At 37.3% G+C, this 22,670-nt stretch overlaps 1 protein-coding gene across 1 annotated transcript in view; it reads right to left on the bottom strand.

Moving 5' to 3' along the window:
* The window catches only part of LOC103042226 (venom phosphodiesterase 1), a 115,281-nt gene that overhangs the window by 45,987 nt on the left and 46,624 nt on the right, over positions 1 to 22,670 (bottom strand). The window contains exons 12-13 of the mRNA XM_049475242.1: positions 6,986 to 7,094; positions 4,605 to 4,727 (exon numbers count right to left, since the gene is read on the bottom strand). Of these exons, the coding sequence (XP_049331199.1) occupies positions 4,605 to 4,727; positions 6,986 to 7,094 (232 nt within the window). The remainder of the gene's footprint in view (positions 1 to 4,604; positions 4,728 to 6,985; positions 7,095 to 22,670) is intronic.

Below are 22,670 nucleotides of genomic sequence, written 5' to 3'. Positions count from 1 at the left end.
CATCAACTAAATTAGCTTCTGTAGAGCACTGATAATAGAACAGTATCAAAAACATTAAAACATGTATCTCTAAAACAGCAACTTTACAGAAGTTAGAAGAAAAAACATCTTAAGTTTATACTAGGCTATGTTGGAGAGTTTCTATTGGTCTATTCATCAAGACATTTTAACAGTTTTAGACTGGTTATTAGCAGATCAATTTAATTTATCCAAAAGTTCTCTTAACTCAGCAATTTGTTACGTCTGTAAAAAAATTTGCTCAACAATACATATCGGTATTGATCACAACAGAATTATGTGATAAATCACAATTAATCACATTTTCCTTATCTTAACGACTAAGATTTTCTTCTTAAAATGATGCTTTTAATAATGGGGTATTTAAATGTAAGAATAAAAAAATCAGTGTTAGATTTGCAAAAGTAAATCATATTTAAATGATTTGTGTCAATTATTTACAAATTGATTGTATATGATTGTATCACAACAAAAGTATGGGCACCCTTATCATTTTATTGATTTGAATACTCCTAACTACTTTTTACTGACTTACTGAAGCACAAAATTGGTTTGGTAACCTCATTGAGCTTTGAACTTCATAGCCAGGTGTATCCAATCATGAGAAAAGGTAATTAAGGTGGCCAATTGCAAGTTGTTCTCCTATTTGAATCTCCTCTGAAGAGTGGCATCATGGGCTCATCAAAACAACTCTCAAATGATCTAAAAACAAAGATTGTTCAACATAGTTGTTCAGGGGAAGGATACAAAAAGTTGTCTCAGAGATTTAACCTGTCAGTTTCCACTGTGAGGAACATAGTAAGGAAATGGAAGAGCACAGGGACAGTTCTTGTTAAGCCCAGAAGTGGCAGACCAAGAAAAATATCAGAAAGGCAGAGAAGAAGAATGGTGAGAACAGTCAAGGACAATCCACAGACCACCTCCAAAGAGCTGCAGCATCATCTTGCTGCAGATGGTGTCACTGTGCATCGGTTAACAAAAAAGAAGCCATTTCTGCAAGCACGCCACAAACAGAGTCACCTGAGGTATGCAAAAGCCAAAGCACACCTCAGGCGGCTCTGTTTGTGGCGTGCTTGCAGAAATGGCTTCTTTCGCATCACTCTCCCATACAGCTTCTCCTTGTGTAAAGTGTGCTGTATTGTTGACCGATGCACAGTGACACCATCTGCAGCAAGATGATGCTGCAGCTCCTTGGAGGTGGTCTGTGGATTGTCCACAGGAGTTAGGAGTATTTAGTTAGGAGTATTCAAAGGAGTATTCAGTTAGGAGTATTCAAATCAATAAAATGATAAGGGTGCCCATACTTTTGCACCGGTCACATTTTGGTTTAATGCATATTGCACATTTTCTGTTAATTCAATAAACCTCATTTCAATCCTGAAATATTACTGTGTCCATCAGTTATTAGATATATCAAACTGAAATGGCTGTTGAAAACATTAACAATATTTAGAACTAAAAATGATAAAGATTAATAGGGGTGCACAAACTTTTTCATATGGCTGTATTTTTTTCTTCTCCTTAAGACTAAGATTTTAATAATAAGTACTTAAATGTTAATTAAAGAATCAGTATTACATTTGCAACTGAATCATATCTAAATTAGTTGCATCAAATGCTCAAATATTGTATTAATCACAGCAATATTCTGTGATTAATCGCAAATAATCAAAAAATTCTTCTCCTTAATAATAGCCATTTAATAATGGGGTACTTAAATGTAAATAAAATAATCAGTTTTAGATTTATAAAACTTAATCATATTAAAAATATAAAAAGTACTAATCATTTTAATAATCATTTTATTAATCACAGCAATATTCTGTGATTAATCACGGATAATCACATTTTTCATCTGCTTAAAACTATGATTTTAATAATGGGGTATTTAAATATTAATAAAATAATCAGTTTTATATTGGCAAAATTTAATCATATTTAAATCAGTTGTGTTTTACTAATTGATTGTATTAATTACCACAATATTCTGTGATTAATCATGAAAAATCCAAATTTTCTTCTCCTTAATTTTAAGATTTTCATAAGAAGTATTTAAATGTAAATAAAAAAATCAGTTTTAGATACGCAAAATTGAATCCTATTGAAATTATTTGTATCAATCACATAAAAATTATTGCATAAATTACAGCAATATTCTGTGATTAATCAGGAACAGTCAATTTTTTTTCATATTCTTAAACTATGATTTTATTTTAATAATGGGGTAAATAAAACAAGCAGTGTTTGAATGGCAAAATTAATCATATTTGAAGTAGTTGTGTCAATCATTTACAGATTAATTGTATTAATCCCAACAATATTCTGTTAATAATCATGATTAATAAAAAAGACAAAGATTTTAATAAGAAGTATTTTAATGGAAATAAAAGAAAATCTGTGTTAGATTGGCAAAATTAAATCACATTTAAAGTAGTTGTGCCATTTGTATACAAATTAATTGTATTAATCCCAACAATATTAAAAAAAAAAAAAAGAAATCAGTTTTAAATTTGCCAAATTGAATCATATTAAAATTATTTGTATCAATTACATACAAAAATAATGTATTAATCCCAACAATATTCTAACAATAATCACATTTTTCTTCTCCTTAAAATTAAGCTTTTAAAAATGGGGTATTTAAATGAAAATAAAAGAATCAGTGTTAGAATGACAACATTTTATTATATTCGCATTAGTTGTGGTAATTGCTTAAACATTATTGTATTGTATTAATCACAACAAAATTATGATTTATTGTTTGCTGCTGCAGTGACAAATAATAGTATCATATCTTATGGCCAATTAAGCCGTAATATCGTATAATGCAAATTATGATAATGAGCTGCTGCTCAAAATCAGTTGAATGGAATTATGGTCAATATCATACACCAACTGTCACCAAAAGTCACAATGTTTTTTATTGTGATTATACACACACACACATACATACACACACAAGAGCAGCGTGTTCCTTGTCTGACAAAACTAAAGGTTCTCTGAGTCGTAAAGTCTCTCCAGAAAGATGATAGTAAGACAGTAAGTTAAAAACAGGACAAATTCACCACAGGAAGTGAGTAAATAACAATCACATACTATTCTTCAGAAACCACATAGGAAGTATCATAATAAGTCACTTGACTTTAACCTTAACCCCTCCAGTATTCCCTGGAAAATGATCTGAACTGATTTACCCTTTCCTCTTTGGCCTTCTGAATGCCAGAGGGCAGCATTTAAGGAAGCAACTGAAGCCTTTATTAGAATGACTGCTTCACCAGAGGGGTTTAATTTCCTGCTCATAATTCCACTTAATACCCTTAAATGTGGAGGAATTTTGTTCCTCTATTCTGTACAGAATTGTTTTAATTCAGACACATTAGAGGATTTTCCAGCATAAACTTCCTGTTTAAGATCATCCACAGCATCTCAATCAGACACTCCAAAACCTTCATTTAGTTTTTTTTAGGCCATTCAGAGGTGAACTTTTTGTTTGTGTGCTTTGGGTCATTGTCCTGCTGCAGAACCCAAGTACCCCTGAGCTTGAGGTCACGAACAGATGGCCGGATATTCTTCTTCAGGATTGTCTGGTAAACAGAAGAATTCCTGCTTCCATCTATTACAGCAAGTTATCCAGCAGCCCCAGTCCATCACACTACCACCAATATATTTTTACGTTCAGTATGATGCTCTTTTCCTGAAATTATGTGTTAGTTTTATGCCAGATGTAACAGGAAACACACACCTTCCAAAAAGTTCCAAAGAATTTTTACCCAAAGTTCTGGGGATCATCAGGATGTTTGTTGGTAAATGTGAGACCATGGAGACCATTTTCACCCAGTCTCTTTCTTATTATTGAATCATTAACACTGATCTTAACTGTTTTGTGTTCTTTTTGACCTCCTGGATGAGTTGTCCATGCCCCTTTTGGAGTGATTTTGTTAGGCTGATCACATCTGAAAGGTTCACCAGTGTTCCATGTTTTCTCCATTTGTGAATAATAGTGCTTGATGTATTCCGCTGGAGCCCCAAAGCTTTAGAAATGACTGTTCTGTTTTGAATTACTTCATAATGTGCTGCTTTTTGAGATCTTTTATCTGCTTTATGTTGTCAGTCAGGTTCTATTTAAGTGATTTCTTGATTCTACAGGTCTGGTAGTAATCAGGTCTGATTGTGGTTAGTGGTGAAGTGTAACTCAGCTTTTTCAAAAAGTGTAATTAATTGCAGTTTATTATAAGGGGCAAACCCTTTTTCACAAAGGGCTAGATTGATTTGGATTTTTTCCCCTAAATAAATGAAATTACCATTTAAAAAGTGTTTTATATATTTACTCAGGTTATATAGCTTTAAATGTCTAATATTAAAGTGTAAGTGTGACGAAAATGCAAAAACAAAAGAAATGGGGCCAATACTTTTTTATGATGCACAGATCTGGATGCAATTTAGATGTACAAAAATCCTAATTTACGCTGGCAGTCTAAACATATAGCTTTAAAACTGGTTTACTGTATACTGGGATGTAAGTCTAAAGTAATAGAGTGTGTACTGTGTGTGTGTGTGTGTGCGCATGTTGCAGCAGCTATACTCACAGGTCACTGTTTTGTCTGCTGCTCTGATTCGTCCAAATGGACCTTGAGTAACGTACAGGTGTGAGACGTCTCCCACCAGGTCCTGCAGCGCCTCCGTCCGGTCACAGCTAGTTTCAGCCATGCCTACACACCATCCACACAAAACAACACACAGAAACAAAGAGTAACCTGTCAAGTAGAAACCTGCTGACCTGCTGCTGTTTCATTTTAATCTTTCCAGATACGCTGACAAATCAATTTCAGTATCATTAAATCATCACTAAAGCCTTGGAGCAGATTATAAACAGACTGGATACATCACACCTCACCACTGTTAGTTTCTTTTTGCAGATTTGTATAGACTCTAAACCAATACAGACACACATTACATGACTGGTCATTATCCACTACACCACCAGATTCATGACCACATGTGCCACCATGCATCTGACTCGCGTTACTTAGAGATACAGATGCTGACATTGAGGTGCACAAGCTTGCTGCAGTCATTGATTGTGCTGCTGTTTGTGTAGAAGCAAACAAAAAACTAAAGTGGTGGGTTGGGTAGAGGGGTGGGTTGTTAGTGTGTAAAGTGGTGGGTTGGGTAGAGTGGTGGGTTGTTGTTGGGTAGAGTGGTGGGTTGTTATTGGGTAAAGTGGTGGGTTGTTATTGGGTAAAGTGGTGGGTTGGGTAGAGGGGTGGGTTGGGTAGAGGGATGGGTTGGGTAGAGTGGTGGGTTGTTATTGGGTAAAGTGATGGGTTGTGTAGAGTGGTGGGTTGGGTAGAGTGGTGGGTTGTTATTGGGTAAAGTGGTGGGTTGTTATTGGGTAAAGTGGTGGGTTGGGTAGAGGGGTGGGTTGGGTAGAGGGATGGGTTGGGTAGAGTGGTGGGTTGTTATTGGGTAAAGTGATGGGTTGTGTAGAGTGGTGGGTTGGGTAGAGTGGTGGGTTGGTAGAGTGGTGGGTTGTTATTGGGTAAAGTGGTGGGTTGTTATTGGGTAAAGTGGTAGATTGGGTAGAGGGGTGGGTTGGGTAGAGGGATGGGTTGGGTAGAGTGGTGGGTTGTTATTGGGTAAAGTGGTGGGTTGGGGAGAGTGGTGGGTTGTTATTGGGTAAAGTGTTGAGTTGGGCGGAGTTAACACTACCAGAGTGCACCCAAAATCGGGTAGAAAATATCTAATGTTTGATTTTCTGTGACTGAGGTCAGAAGTGATTTAGAGGCTTAAAAATCAAGTCTCAGCTCATCATACACTACACTGCATCATACACTAGTTGTGTAGTGTAACTCCAGCTTAAGGAACAGAAACACACAAACAGACCTGTAAAGCAAAGCTAAGCTAAGCTAAGCAAACAAAACTAATTCTAAAAAAAACATTTTCTTTTAAAGTCAAAAGAGCATTGGATATTAATCTACACACATTTCTTTCCTGAAAACTGATTATTATATTTTTTATACGTTTGTTTATTGACATTAAGCTTAGATTTCTAGATTTTCACTAAAGCTGGAGCATTAGCAACCCTGAATAACCCTGAATGTTCTGATACGCCCGGGCGTTATTTGCTGGAGGTTCGTCCCACGTAGCTTGTTTTAACACAGACAACAGGCCTATAATACTCACCTCTTAACGGTGAAAGAGCTAGCGCTTGGCGTGATTAGCGGGTAATGCTTATACTGCTTCAGCCTCGGTGCTGGAGAACTAAACTTCTTCTTTGTCTATGAATTAAAATCTCAATAAAATACATTTAATTGTGTGGCTGTAAGGTGACAAAATGTGGAAAAGTTCACAAAAGAGGTATGAATACTTTTGCAAACCACTGTAGAAACTGAGAACACTGAGTGTGGTTGGCTGCAGGGTCTGTTTTATTTGTCTGTCTGAACTGTGTAGACTGCACGTAAATGATTATGTCTGTGCTCCACCCACACATGACTCTTTACTCCATAATAAACAGGGATATGAAAATATTTCCCATTTCCCAGCCCTCCCATTTCCCAGGCCTCATACCTCCATACACTGGTGCAGACTAACAGTCAAAACCACCTTATTCATCAGCCAGTTATAAGGAGGCTTGAGAACAGCTCCAAGCTATTCATTTTCTTTGGAGTGAAAAGTTCAGAGTATCCCTGAAGATCTCCCAGAAAATACATTTTATTATATTAGTCATTCTGCTGATTGGTTCATTCATCCATTTCTTTAGAACTACTGGTTTGACTAACCAGTGAGAGTGCGTGCAATAAACATTTACTTATTCTGGGAAGAAAGTAAGTCAGGATGCCAGTATTTAAAGGTCATTTAATGCACACTTTGTATGGAATGGGAAATTGTGGGTTTGTTTATAAAGGTTTTAGTGGATTGGGAAAGTTAGGTTCATGACAACATGATTTTAGTAGTTGTGATAACGCACCGTGATCAGCTACAACAATGATGTTGATGCACTCGTGAAGGTTGAGCTGTTTCAGTCCGTTCATCAGGTGTCCCATCACTTTATCCACTCCCTGGATGGCACTGACCAACTGAAACAAAGCAAAACAAAACCAGTGAGTGAGAAAAAGAGAGAGTCTCCTAATACAAGATTCTAGAGAGTTTTACAGTATTTCTACAATGAAATGGCACCAATATACAGTGGTGTGAAAAAATGTTTGCCCCCTACAGATATTTTTTGTCCTATTTTCTAGTAGAGCTTAGATTCTCTGCCCGAACCCGACCTGACCCGAGGCCCGACACCAAATTGAGTGGGCCGAGATTTCCCACCTCAGTCCTTGGGACGGGTCGGGTAGGGCTCCAGAAAATAGTCCGAAATGTAGGCATCTGTTTTTTAACTATATTTTTATTTTATATAAAGCTCTGGAGTGATAATCACAATGTTGCTAAGTTACCAATTATTATTGTTAATGAAAACGAACAAAATAACGAAGACTGAAAGTGAAAAAACATTTGTGTTAACCGAATCTAATAAAAACGATAACGAAAAAACATAACTAACTAGAATTGTATTGTGTGTTTATAAAACTAACTAAAACGAACTGAAATTACTGATAGAATAGCATAATTTCCGTGTTTAATTTATGTATAAGCGATGTTTTCACTGTTTTTGAGTTGTACAGCGGACGGTGTTGTGCCGATTCTGTTCGCGTGGCGGAGTCAGATTCAGCAGGGAGTCAGATTCGGCAAAGCAGCAGCAGCGCGCGGCACCTTGTGGTCCGTGGCGTTAGTTCTTGGTTAAAGAGCTCGCGCTAACCGCAAAATACAACAGCAAACACTGAGAATCTTCAGAATTCTGTATGGGACTAGAATATGAGCGAGGGAGATAAAAGAGAAACATGAGATACAGTGTGTGAGAACCTTTACCTATGAGTAGCTCATACACCAGAACAAGCAAATCTCTCTCTCTCTCTCTCTCTCTCTTTCTCTCTCTCTCTTTCTCTCATTTGTTTCTTAGATTCATCTCTCTGTCAGCGTTTGACCTGCAGCACTGTGTTTAGCTGTTCTCAAAAAAATATTTTAATTAAATAATAGTTCTATGCTTCTATGTTACAGTGTTATTAACATAATTCTGATCATATTTCGCTCATTCAAACAGCCCGAAAACAGCCAGTTTATGGTTCGGGTTGGGTCGGGCTCTGGCAGAACATGCACAGGCTCGGGCTGGGTTGGGTCAGATTTTTTGGGCCCGATTTAAGCTCCATTTTCTACACAGCTCATCGCACACATCACAGAGGATGCCTGAGGGGAGTTTGGGCTCTGACCATCAGCCTGAAGAAGACTTTTTGGCACAAGGCACAGAGATCCTGCCAAACATCGCCATTGATAGATACCGCCTGGAAGCTGTTAAAAAATTTCATCTACCTTGGGTCCATCATCTCCAGCTCACTCTCTTTATTGATGCAGAGGTCATCAGCAGAATTGCCAAAGCAGCAGCAGCAGCAGTCACGGCCAAACTGAACCAGAGATTCTGGACTAACTCCAACCTCACTGAGAAGACCAAATTGTGCGTCATGGACCACATATGCGAGGCACGGAAGGAAACTCAACAGCTTCCACATAAGATGCCTGTGGCGCATCCTGCATATCAAGTGGCAGGAACACAGAGGTGCTGGAACACGCCAACATGGGCAGTATGCAGGCAACAGTCTGCGAGAGGCATCTCCAATGGCTCAGCCATGTCAGGCGGATGGAAGCAAGTTGCCTCCCCAAAGACCTCCTCTATGGTGACCAGTGATGACTATGGTGACTAACGCCGTTACTTTTTTCAGTAAGGAGTAATCTAACTAACGCTGTTACCATTTCCGACACCCCGTTACTTACTGCACGTTACTTTAGCCGCTCAATTAACTTTTTATTTTTTTCACTTCCCTCATACAGACAAAGGCGCAAGTGTGTGTGTGCGTTGTGTATGTGAGTCACAAGGGAGGGGAGGATGAGATAAACGCCTAAGCAATGATTGGCTAAGGTATAGTAATGTTACATCTTCAGCCAATCAGAGAAAATAGGTGGGGGGGTGTTTACATAGCGAGAGATGGCGAGTGAAGAGGACACTGAGGTCAAAGGTAAAAATGTGCAAGTCGAGTTCACATTATGTCCCAGAACAAACAATTTGTCATGGATAAACCTCTATGCAGGTACTTGTCTTTGCTGTCATGCATTCTATTCATCTGGCTTATGAAACACGCACTGAGAAGGTGGAAGCGGGGGGCTGGGGGGATGGGGGTTACAGGGGCGAGTAACACAAAATAAGGCAATAGTTACTTTTACTGGTAACTAGTTACTTTTATAGTGGAGTAACTCCGTTAGTAACTTTTTTGGAGAAGTAACTAGTAACTATAACTAATTACTTTTTCAAAGTAACGTGCCCAACACTGATAGTGAGCTGACAGAAGGCACCAGCACAACAGGGCACCCGAAACTGCGCTTCAAGGATGCCTTCAAGAAGGACATGAAGCAGTGTGGCTTAGACATTCATTCGTGGGAGAGCCAGGCAGATGATCACCCTGCCCTGGAGTCTTGCTGTCAGGGCAGGCACAAGAGAACCACCCAAAAGAGAACCAGACGGGAAGAGTGGAAACAACAGCTCCCAAAACCTTTTCCATTGGGTGTGGCAGATGTGGAAGAGACTGCCATTCACGGATTGGACTGTACAGCCATTCTCGAAAGTGCAGTTAGTCCCAGGAGTTGCACCATCGTCTCATGAGAAAGAAGGATGCCAACAACGATTTTTCAGATTATGCAACAAACTTTTTATTATCAGAGAAAGATAACTTGAGTAAATATAAAAAGCATGTATTTAGCAATACATTTTCAATTTCCTTGAATTGTATTTATTCAAGGAAAAAATATCCAAACCAAACTAGCCCTGTGTAAAAAAAAAGTGTTTGCCTCTAAACCTAAAAACTTAAGGGTTGTGCCAGCCTTGGGGCAACAACTGCAATTAAGCTTTACTGATAACTGGCAACGAGTCTTTCACATCTCTGTGGAGGAATTGTGTTCCACTCTTCTTTACAGAATTGTTTTAATTCTGACTGAGATCCACAGCATCTCAGTCAGACACTCCAAAACTTTCATTTATAGTTTTTGATTATCTGAAAAAATATAAATATAAAAAAAAAAAAAAATGCAAAGACACAAGAAATCTGTAGCGGGCAAATACTTTTTCAAATACTTTTTCCACATCCATACAAATCACTGAACTTTTAATCACTTCAGTCACTTGGAATTCCCTTCAAAAGTCTGGGGGCACTCTGATTTTGCAGCGATCTGGACGTGTCAAGCACTTTTTACACTATTTATTGTTAATGTAAAAGTTGGGTTTGTGCACTGCTGTATGTTGATGTGTGCATAACTAGCAAGGGTGTACGTCTGACTAGCAACGAACACGTCTGACTGTTGACGTCTGTTTTGGTTGTGTTCTGTCATTGGCGTACCAGTGTTTTCTTTTGCCAAGATAGCAATACACCAGAAATGTACATAAACACACCTTCATTTCCCATTGGCATAAATACTGTATATTCATAAGCTCCGTTGCTATTTGAACGATGCAGACGGAAGGTGTGAAAAAAGACTATTGGCATGGTGTAGGATAGCAGCCGTGGGGATTGAATAGAAAACACATGCACTCACTGTAGGTTAGTCATTCTCCTACTTGATAATGAATCAATTACATAATTACTTTCCACACATATCTTTGTGGTTACAGGTCTATCCACCCAGGGAGAACAGAGGTATTTGCACTAAACATTTACTAGATCTGGGCAGGAGATCAGTCCTGACTACTGCAGCAGTCAGTACCATGCTGGGAATGATTTCTGTTATGTCTGAGAAAGCGTGAGTGTGAGTATCTGGAATGTTAATACAGGCTTGTTTGGGGGGGTTGGAGATTCTCACATGCTGCTTAGCTGAATCTGACAGTTTGGAAACCCCACCACCACTCAACCACTTCCACACGCAATCAGTACAGACTGATCTTAAGCTGGAGTCAGTAAGATATACTGCATAATCTGAGCCAAATCCAAGCGCATTCTCAACCATCTGCACTAAAATTTTCTCCATAAACATCATAGTTTGTTTGCTTAAGAATGTATTATGTTGTAGCATCACTGGGGCAAAGTAATGAGGCCATAATGAGGCCATAAAGCAAACTTTATTTTTACCCGGTAGTGCAGTAGTCCTCTTATAAAATGGTGAACCACCAGTGGAGACCCTTATTATTTTTTTTTTATTTATTAAATTTTTAGTCAAGGGCAGGCAAGAATAAAATGTTTGATTTGTATTAAAAAACATTTAAATATTTAAATTTAAATATATTTAAATTAAATTAAATAAAAAAATAAATTTAAATCAATTTAAATATTGAAGTTTATTAAAGTGGCATTTCTTTCATCAAATTTTTATTCATTATATTGTGACAGTTGCAGATTTACTTTAATACTTTTTAATATTTTTCGATTTTCAGTATTGATTTTTATTTAACATGTAAGAACCAACCAAGATAGTTTGGATGCAAATGCAGGCTGGTTTTAGTAATCCAAAACACAAGGCAAAATTGTAATCCAAAAATCAGGCAGAGTTCAAAACCAGAAAAGGCAAAAATCGTAGTCAAGACCAGGCAAGAATAAAAAAACAAAAAAAAAAAACAGGAATAACAAGCACTGTAAAAAAACGTTCAAAAATACACTAGTGTGGCAATATCTTACAACTAGAATCCGAGAGAGAACCTGTATAATTAGTCAATGTAATCAGCTGATGAAGAGCGATGTCAGCTTATTAGTACTCTGGAGAGGCTGATCTTAAAGGTGCAGTTGTGATTTGTTTGATTGTTAGATTTGTATTCATAAACATATCGATTTAACGTTTATAAATATCTATTTATACTTATATTTCTTATATATCTTATTTCACCCCTTTGTTTTTGTCTCATGTATGTCTATTTGTGTCCCTGCTGTATTGTACACATAGTGTCTCCCATTCTCTCTTTTATATATATATTATCTGTACTTGCTGTAAAATTTGGGAAGGAGAGTAACGTAATTTCAATTCTCTAAATGTCCTGTACATATGCAGTATTGACAATAAAACTACTTGACTTGACTTAAATATTGAAGTTTATTAAAGTGACATTTCTTTCATTTAGTTTTTATTCATTATATTGTGATAGTTGCATATAGTTGCAATATTTTTAGATTTTCAGTAACATTTCTTATGAAACATAAAACCTGTTTATGTAATGCTTGAATAGAGATTCTAAAAAAAAAAAAAATAAAAAAAATATGCTGGTCTGTTCAGGGGTTACTATCGTCACTGTCCAATGAAAAACAAGTATATTCATTTTTGTGTTGATTTTTAGTTTACTACATAATTTAAACAGACAAACTGTCCCTTACACTGTGCCAAAATTTCTTGATGAACTGACCAATAGAAACTCTTTAAAATTACCTGAAATAAACTCTTTTTACATTGACTTCCATTGAAAGTTTGCAAGGTTTTTTCTCTCTCCTGTAAAGTTGCTGTTTTGGAGAAGTGTTTTTCAGTGGACAGACACGCTACGTTCTTCTTAAAACAAAATCCACATGCCTAGACTAATCACAACCCCTATAAATTTAATAAGGGAAATGTTTGCTCAGGTTAAGTATTTCCTGAGGTTCCAGTGGTCAAATAAAGGGCAGCGTGACAAAGACGAGTTATGTGAATGCAGTAATTCACTATGAGACACAGAAACAACATGTATAATTAAAATATCTGACCACAATTAGTGACAAACCGATACCTCTAAGAGCCGTGATTCATGTGAACCCCACCCTTAGAGCAGACTGCTGCCAAGCTAAAGCTCAAAAATCTGGCAACCCGTTCAGACCGCATACTTCAGTAACTGACTGTACTGAAGTGGGTCAGATATCTGACAGTGATGGTAAACAATGCTAAGTGTTAAGGTTGGAAAGTTCCGGCAGTGATGGTTTAATCATGGCAGAAATGCTGCTCTCTCATGGCTGTAACATCCTGGAGAACTTTTTTTTTTTTTGGTAGAAGCTTTTTCTTCTTCTGTTAATTTTCCGGACTTTTCTGAACATTTTCTTTACACATAATTTAGAAGCATTGCTACAACATTGCCACCACACTATGATATTAAAGGGGACATGAAACATTTCAGTTTGTACAAGTTTTCTAAGGGATTAAATATAATGGAATTTATTTGGGGGGGAATTTTTTATATAAAATGTTTACACACTCAATTATAATATATTTATGTTTGTTACGTTTGAGCTAGGGCGCCGCCATGTTGCCCGTGCAGCACTGGTGACGTCACGAGGTTGGTTGGTTTAAGATCCCAGGCATATAGCTAGAGGAAAAGAGCTTGTTGTTTGTGGAGGTTATGGATGAAGACGAAGCTGAACTGGGCTAACATGGAGCATTTACTCAGAGGTCTTTCCTCTATAAACCTGAGCAGAACTTTTCAGATGCTTTTCTGAGAGCGAGACGTTTTGGGAGTGTTTTTTCTCTCTCTACGTGGAGCCGTGCAGAAACCCTGCAGCCCGTCAACAGCAGGTACTGCCATCCAGTTAACCAGCTAGTTTATATACATTTAGCTATTTAACATGTAAAGTCCAAAGTTCATTAAGACTGAATGAAAAAAACACCAAGGCGCTGTTTGGTTGATAAACTGTTCAGTTTAGAAGTTAGAAGGCTTACTGGGTACTTAGCTTCATCTAGTTAGTGTTAGTTAGTTAGCTAGCATTGGCTAACTATGGTAAGATAGCTAGCTAAGTAGCTAACGCTAGCTATGTTATCTTTAAAATGTCAGTTTATCTAGACTTTCGGTAACGGTACCTCTCGCTGCTCTGCTGGGTGAGCGCGTTGTTTGGCTCGTTCGTGCGGCTACAGCTGCTGCTGTTACAGTACCTCCAGTCGGATGGTCTGTACATCCCAGTTGTTCAGAGGAAGAATAAAAACAGAGGAAAAAGCCTCGGACTCCAGCTTATTTATCCGGCGCTAATGCTCCTGACTCAAACCCCTCTCCTTCATATAGTCCTGGTCTAGAAAGTGCTCGCTCCTAACCCCTAGCATTGCAGCTAACCGGAGGATTCTCGTGCTTCAGCGCTGCTAGCCCCGCTGAAGAACAGCTGTCCCAGGCGAGGTATGAAAGTGAAAGTAAATATTTCTCATTCCTCTCCCTATTAAATTTCACTACTCCCAGTATTACTACACAAAGGGGCAATACAAAAGTGCCCCCCGCTCTGCATAGATTTTTGGTTTGTTTTTTTATTATCTATTGAGGAGCTAAATTACGCTAGACTCATAGATTATAGTAGTGAGGCGTTCGAGAACCAACCTTGTGACGTCACTTTCAACGCTGGGACAAGATGGCGCTGCCCTTACTTAAAAAATGACATTTAGATTGCTCATTATTTTAATTCCGCTTCACTGACAACTGTTAAACTTATCAGATTTTTTAGAGTGAAAATACATCTTGTGAATTTTACTAAATACTTGAAGTGTTTCATGTCCCCTTTAAACCTAATTTGTACAGTAGGTTGTCTATTGGTCATTTAGTGTCTCTCATTCTTTTATATTTATAATCTTACCTTGCTCTACTTGCTGTAATTTTTTGGATTGCTTAATCTTCTGTATTTCCTGTAAATATGCAGTATTGACAATAAAATGGCTTGACTTGATTTGATTTGAACTGAGGTTGTCAAAAAAAATGTAAAAAACATTTTACCTAATTAAAAAATAACAGACCACTTTAGAATGATGAGTTTCTTTGATTTTACCTAATTAAAAACCTCTGGAATATAATCAAGAGGAAGATGGATGATCACAAGCCATCAAACCAAACTGAACTGCTCCAGGAGTAAAGGCATAAAGTTATCCAAAAGCAGTGTATAAGACTGGAGGAGGAGAACATGATGCCAAGATGCATGAAAACTGTGATTAAAAAAACAGATATTCCACTAAATATTGATTTCTGAACTCTTAAAACTTTATGAATATGAACTTGTTTTTTTTTTTTTTGTTATTTCAGCCATTTCTCATTTTCTGCAAATAAAAGCTTTAAATGACAATATTTTTATTTGGAATTTGGGAGGAATGTTGTCCGTAGTTTATAGAATAAACAACAACGTTCATTTTACTCAAACATAAACCTATAAATAGCAAAATCAGAGAAACTGATTCAGAAACTGAAGTGCTTTCTTGTTTTTTTTTTTCCAGAGCTGTATTTTGCATTGTTAAAAAAAAAAACATTAATGTCTTCAAATATGTCTAAATAAGTTATAATAAAATTTTATAATATTTCTGGAAGGTTTTAAAAGATTTTGTTAAACATTCTTACAAAGTTCTCCCTTTCACATGCAGTATTAGAATATTTTAGGATTTTTAACATGAATAAATATGTTATTATCTACTGCATTTCACAGTTTGTTGATACTGTTGTAATTGTCATACAATACAGAGGATTTATATTCTGGGAAAATGTGTCTCTATAGATTCAAATAATGGCCATATTATGTTTTGATGATAGTAAAGAAATGTTATATTTTAAGTTTTACAATAGTGACATTTTTCTCTGTGCAAACAGTTTGATAAAAGTAGTTTCACATATTTTTGGCTCTCATTCAGCAGAATAAAAAGGGGTTTCAGTAGCCTGTTTTGGCTCCGTTTACTGCAGTATGTGGGCTGGATATGTGGTCTGGATGTGGTTTGGGATTCAGCCATATCAACATAATAGCTGGGAAGTACCAACAGTGGCAAAGTTGTGGCTGCACTTTTATACTCATCTTAAACAGGCCATTACAAAAATAATAAAAAACAAAATCTGTTTCTGGAGGCAGAAAGAATTTACATTTAAATTAGTTTAAACGTTTAAATTTATATGGTTTCTAGCACTGCTAGTCTATGCTATGCTGTTATATTATGCTATGCTATGTTACATTACGCTTCGTTACGGTACATTACGCTACACTACACTGTAATATATTATGCTATGCTATGTTACGTTATGCTACGCTATGCTGTTTTGCTATGCTATGTTACGTTACATCACGCTACACTATGCTACGTTATATTATGCTATGTTACGTTATGCTATATTATGCTGTGTTATGCTATGCTGTTTTGCTATGCTATGTTACGTTACATCACATCACGCTACACTATGCTACGTTATATTATGCTATGTTACGTTATGCTATATTATGCTGTGTTATGCTATGCTGTTTTGCTATGCTATGTTACGTTACATCACGCTACACTATGCTACGTTATATTATGCTATGTTACGTTATGCTATATTATGCTGTGTTATGTTATGCTACGCTATGCTATGCTGTTTTGCTATGCTATGTTACATTATGTTACATCACGCTACACTATGCTACGTTATATTATGCTATGTTACGTTACATCACATCACGCTACACTATGCTACGTTATATTATGCTATGTTACGTTATGCTATATTATGCTGTGTTATGCTATGCTGTTTTGCTATGCTATGTTACGTTACATCACATCACGCTACACTATGCTACGTTATATTATGCTATGTTATGTTATGCTATGTTACGTTATGCTATATTATGCTGTGTTATGTTATGCTACGCTATGCTGTTTTGCTATGCTATGTTACATCACGCTACACTATGCTACGTTATATTATGCTATGTTACGTTATGCTATATTATGCTGTGTTATGTTATGCTACGCTATGCTATGCTGTTTTGCTATGCTATGTTACGTTATGTTACATCACGCTACACTATGCTACGTTATATTATGCTATGTTATGTTATGCTATGCTATGTTACGTTATGCTATATTATGTTATGTTATGCTACGCTATGCTATGCTGTTTTGCTATGCTATGTTACATTACATCACGCTACACTGTGCTACGTTATATTACGCTATATTGTTATGCTATGCTGTGTTACGTTACATTACGCTATGCTACACTACACTATAATATATTATGATATGTTATGCTAAGCTATGCTATGTTTTGCTGTGTTACATTACGTTACGCTACACTATGCTACATTAAATTACGTTATGTTATGCTATGCTGTGTTACGTTACGTTACATCACGCTACACTACACTATAATATATTATGATATGTTATGTTATGCTACGCTATACTATGTTTTGCTATGCTATGTTACGTTACATCACGCTACACTATGCTACGTTATATTACGCTATGTTATGCTATGCTGTGTTACGTTACATCACGCTACACTATGCTACATTATATTATGTTATGTTATGCTATGCTACGCTATGCTATGTTTTGCTATGCTATGTTACGTTACATCATGCTACACTATGCTACGTTATATTATGCTATGTTATGCTATGCTGTGTTACGTTACGTTACATCACGCTACACTATGCTACATTATATTACGTTATGTTATGCTATGCTGTGTTACGTTACATTATATTACGTTATGTTATGCTATTCTATGCTGTTATGTTAGGCTATGCCATGTTATGCTATGCTATGTTATATTATGTTACATTACTCTACACTAAACTACGCTATGCTGTTCTATGCTATGCTATGCTAGAATATTCACAAAATATATTTCTCAACTATTTTAATAGTATATATGAACATAAAAATATATATTTTAAAGTTAAACCAGCGCTGTATGTTAATGTACACAGATTTCTCTCCTGAAAACTTTTTTTTTTTTTCTAGATTTCCACTAGTGCTGGGTGCAGCTGCATTAGCAGCTAACCGCTAGCGCTACACTGAGGAAACTTGAATGTTCTAGCTAGTGGTTCTTCCAACATGACTTGTTTTAACAAAGCAAACATGCAGACTAAAGTCTAATAATAATCATCTCTGTACGGCAAAAGATCTAGCGCTCAGAGCGGTTAGCGGCTAATGCTAATATTGCTCCAGTCTCGAGTCTCAGTGCTGGAGAACTAAACTGAAACTCCTGTATAACTCTGTACTTTACTTTTTATTAAGCCTTTACTGCTCCTTAATACCTGACTGGTAAAGAGGTTCCCATCCAGGAACATTATCATTGTCTAGACTCAAGTTTTTGGATGAGCACATGGAGTAAATACGCCTCCTGGAGGAAAGTTTTATAGTATGGTGAGAAAATAGTGAGTAGCCTGGCCACAATGAGCAGAGAGATGTTTAGAGGAGGTGAAACATTTAACCCTAAAGATTACGTCATGCTCTGGGACTGCCTGTAGAGCTAGTACAGAACATTGCACAATAAAGAAAGACCTCATGACTACCTCAGAACAATGACCTCAAACACACAACAATAGTGGTTGTGGCTTTCTCAAAGATCTGTCCTCAACCCTACTAAAAATACAGTTGCAAGAAACAGTATGTGAACCCTTTGGGATTACTTGGATTTTTCACAAAATATTATATGTTTGCATGGTTTTATTGAACACAACATGTTAGCATTCACAGTAAGGGGGAAAAGTTTGTGAACCTTTAAATTTAATAACTGGTTGATGCTCCTTTGGCAGCAATAAGCTCAACTAACTGTTTCCTGTAGATGCAGATCAGACCTGCACAATGGTCAGGAGGAATTTTAGATCATTCCTCTTGGGGTAACTGGTGTGAATCGCTCTTTTGCATCATGCATCTCAATTGGGTTGAGGTCAGGACTCTCCAGAAGGCCCAGTATTTTCTTCTGTTGAAGTCGTTCGGTTGTTGATTTACTTCTATGTTTTGGGTGGTTGTCCTGTTGCATCATCCATCCTCTGTTGAGCTTCAGTTGGCAGACAGATGGTCTTAACTTGGGAATTCATTTTTCCGTTGATGACGGCAATCCGTCCAGACCCTGAGTCAGCAATACAGCCCCAAACCATGATGCCCCCTCCACTATATTTCACAGTTGGGATGAGGTTTTGATGATGGTGTGCTGTTCCTTTTTTCTCCACACATAGCATTGTGTGTTCCTTCCAAACAACTCAATTTTGGTTTCATCTGTCTACAGTATATTTAGCCAGTACTGCTGTGAAACATCCAGGTGCTCTTTTGCAAACTTCAGATGTGCTGCAATGTTGTGAAGAAAACTCGAGAGATTTCTGTAAGTCTTCAGCTGACACTCTAGGATTCTTCCTCACCTCATTGATCATTCTGCGCTGTGCTCTTGCAGTCATCTTTACAGGACTGTTACGCGGGAGATGGAGGGATGGACGTAAGTGCAAATATTTTATTTAAGCAAACAAGATTAAATAAAACAGTAAACAAAACATGGGTAACGCAAAAAACTACAAAAAAACAAGGAGAATATAAAACTAGAACAAAGAGTAAGAAACACAGACTACTAAACTAAGACTAGGAGACATACGGACAGCAAGGATACGAACGAACAGCGAGGATACAGAGGATACAAAGGATACAAAGGATACAAAAGACTCGACACTGAACATTCAAACAGAGGGGCTTAAATACAGGAGGAGAGTGAGAAACACCTGGGCTTGGATGACGAGGGGGCGGGGTTACAGACAGGACACAGGTGAGAACACTAATAGCTAGGGCAGTGCTGGGGCGGAGCTATGGTGGAGACAGGTACAAAACACAACAATAGCACATGGCTGGGAAACATGACAGGTAAACAGAGGGGCAGGAGCACAAGAGACAAAATAAGGGAGAAACAGAAGACAGACATGGGCTAAGGTGTAACAAGGACTTTACCACAGCTAGGGAGAACAGCACCAGTAACAGTGCTGAACTTTCTCCATTTGTAGAACGTCTGTCTTATCGTGGACACATGAAATCGAGGTTTTTAGAGATACTTGTGTAACCCTTTCCAGCTTCATGCAAGTCAACAATTCTTGAACGTAGGTCTGCTGAGAGCTCTTCTGTTTTGTGCTGAGAGGCATGATTCACATCAAGCAATCAAGCTTCTAAAAGAACAGCAAACTCAAAACTGGTGTGTGTTTTTTATAGGGCAGGGCAGCTTTAACCAACACATCCTTTAATCTCAACACATCCTGACTCCGATTAGCTCTTAGAAAAGTCATTAGCCTCGGGGTTCACATACTTTTTCCTCCCTCACTGGGAATGTTAACCTGTTGTGTTTAATAAAACCATGCAAATATATACTTTTTTTGAGTGGTATTAGTTTAAGCATACTGTGTTTGTCTATTGTTGTGATTTAGATGAAGATCAGAACACATTTAATGAGCAATTTATGCAGAAATCCAAGTAATCCCAAAGCGGCCATTTAAAATCTGTAAAGATATGTGAAGCACGGTGTCACCATAGATTAGTCTATGGTCAGTCTATGGTTTGATTCATCAAATGTACAATATCTTATTTCAAAAGGTGGGCTTGATATAAGTGATGCAAAGTGATACAAGTGATCTGTAATACACCACATTAGGCACTAATGGTCAAATTTAAATAATTTAATTAGGATATATATGTAATGTTATCTAGTGGCTTTTTTGGTAGCAGTGTGCACTATTAAAACAGCAATGTGCAACATAACACAATAATAAAAAAAATACAGGAACAGTCATGTACAAAATAATAGAACAATTAGAGCCTTAACAAACTGAACTCTATCCTACTATAACAGTTAAACATGAAAAATAAGACTCTCCCTGAGTTTTTTTCTTCAATAAAGATATATTATTACACTTAACTGAGAGAAAGATGCTCCTTAAGGTACCAAAACTATTAACATATTTGAGGCTAGACAAAGTAACTGTTATTTTTATATTCTCCAGTTTTTCTTTAAGAAGATGAGAATGTCCACATTCTCTGGAGAAAGGGCTGCTCTTTGAGCAGTCACAATGTTCGCGGCGTCACTACAGTGTGCTGCGCCATTTGCATAGCGTGCTGCGCCATTTGCGTAGCGGGCGTGCTTGCGTAGCTTAGAGCGAGGGATCGTTGATCCTCTTTTTGACTTCGAGGCTCGAGACCATGACATAATTTTGATCGATTTAGATGAAATATCCAAAATTGTGACACCCCTAGTTCCTTGTATAATTACAACATTTCATATTCAAACTACAATTGTTATTGTAACTCAAATTTCCCTAAATTAATCAATTTTGAATCGAATAAGAACCTTGTGTATCGGAATCTGAATTGAATCAAACTGGAAAATCCGAGGTGATACACATCCCTACAGTTTACTACCAAAAGTGTCTGAAACACTACACACTGTAAAGTGGCTCTAATCACTCTTTGGCTCACAGTTTCAGACAGTGGGTGTAGGTCTGCCTGTGCGTACATACCACTTAAAATTAAGTCTTGAGGAAATGCAGGACTGCAATGATTTCATTCGATGATGTAATTGTTTTTTTTTCTGTATTTTTCAGTAAAGTAAACTATTGTAGCCGCAACCTCTTGAGTCCATCTAAATAATTCCAACAGCCATAAACGAATAGAGAGAAAAATAGAGAGATAAAGACCATTTGCTACTGCTCACTTCATTCATCTTGAGTATCAGGATTACACAAGAGTAAACTCAGCAAAGACACATTTACATTACATTACATTACATTACACTACATTTGGCAGACGCTTTTGTCCTAAGCGACTTTCAATAGTGAAGTACAAAAGTAATAAAAGTTAAAGGTAAAGGAGTGAAGGAGGGGAAGAAGGAAATGAGGTTAGAAGTAGTTAGTGTGTTAGAGGTGTTAGGAGAGTAAGTGCTCTTTGAAGAGCTCTGTCTTCAGGAGTTTATTAAAGATAGTGAGAGATTCTCCTGATCTGGTTGTAGAAGGTAGTTAGTTAGAGGTGTTAGGAGAGTAGGTGCTCTTTGAAGAGCTCTGTCTTCAGGAGTTTATTAAAGATAGTGAGAGAGTCTCCTGATCTGGTAGTAGAAGGTAGTTAGTTAGAGGTGTTAGGAGAGTAAGTGCTCTTTGAAGAGCTCTGTCTTCAGGAGTTTATTAAAGATAGTGAGAGATTCTCCTGATCTGGTAGTAGAAGGTAGTTAGTTAGAGGTGTTAGGAGAGTAAGTGCTCTTTGAAGAGCTCTGTCTTCAGGAGTTTATTAAAGATAGTGAGAGATTCTCCTGATCTGGTAGTGGAAGGTAGTTAGTTAGAGGTGTTAGGAGAGTAAGTGCTCTTTGAAGAGCTCTGTCTTCAGGAGTCTCTTAAATATAGTGAGAGATTCTCCTGATCTGGTAGTGGAAGGTAGTTAGTTAGAGGTGTTAGGAGAGTAAGTGCTCTTTGAAGAGCTCTGTCTTCAGGAGTTTATTAAAGATAGTGAGAGAGTCTCCTGATCTGGTAGTAGAAGGTAGTTAGTTAGAGGTGTTAGGAGAGTAAGTGCTCTTTGAAGAGCTCTGTCTTCAGGAGTTTATTAAATATAGTGAGAGATTCTCCTTATCTGGTAGTAGAAGGTAGTTAGTTAGAGGTGTTAGGAGAGTAAGTGCTCTTTGAAGAGCTCTGTCTTCAGGAGTTTATTAAAGATAGTGAGAGAGTCTCCTGATCTGGTAGTAGAAGGTAGTTAGTTAGAGGTGTTAGGAGAGTAAGTGCTCTTTGAAGAGCTCTGTCTTCAGGAGTTTATTAAAGATAGTGAGAGAGTCTCCTGATCTGGTAGTGGAAGGTAGTTAGTTAGAGGTGTTAGGAGAGTAAGTGCTCTTTGAAGAGCTCTGTCTTCAG

Source organism: Astyanax mexicanus, chromosome 2 (genome assembly GCF_023375975.1).
Source record: "Astyanax mexicanus isolate ESR-SI-001 chromosome 2, AstMex3_surface, whole genome shotgun sequence".
Taxonomy (NCBI): domain Eukaryota; kingdom Metazoa; phylum Chordata; class Actinopteri; order Characiformes; family Acestrorhamphidae; genus Astyanax; species Astyanax mexicanus.
This window is presented reverse-complemented; position numbering and strand designations above follow the sequence as displayed.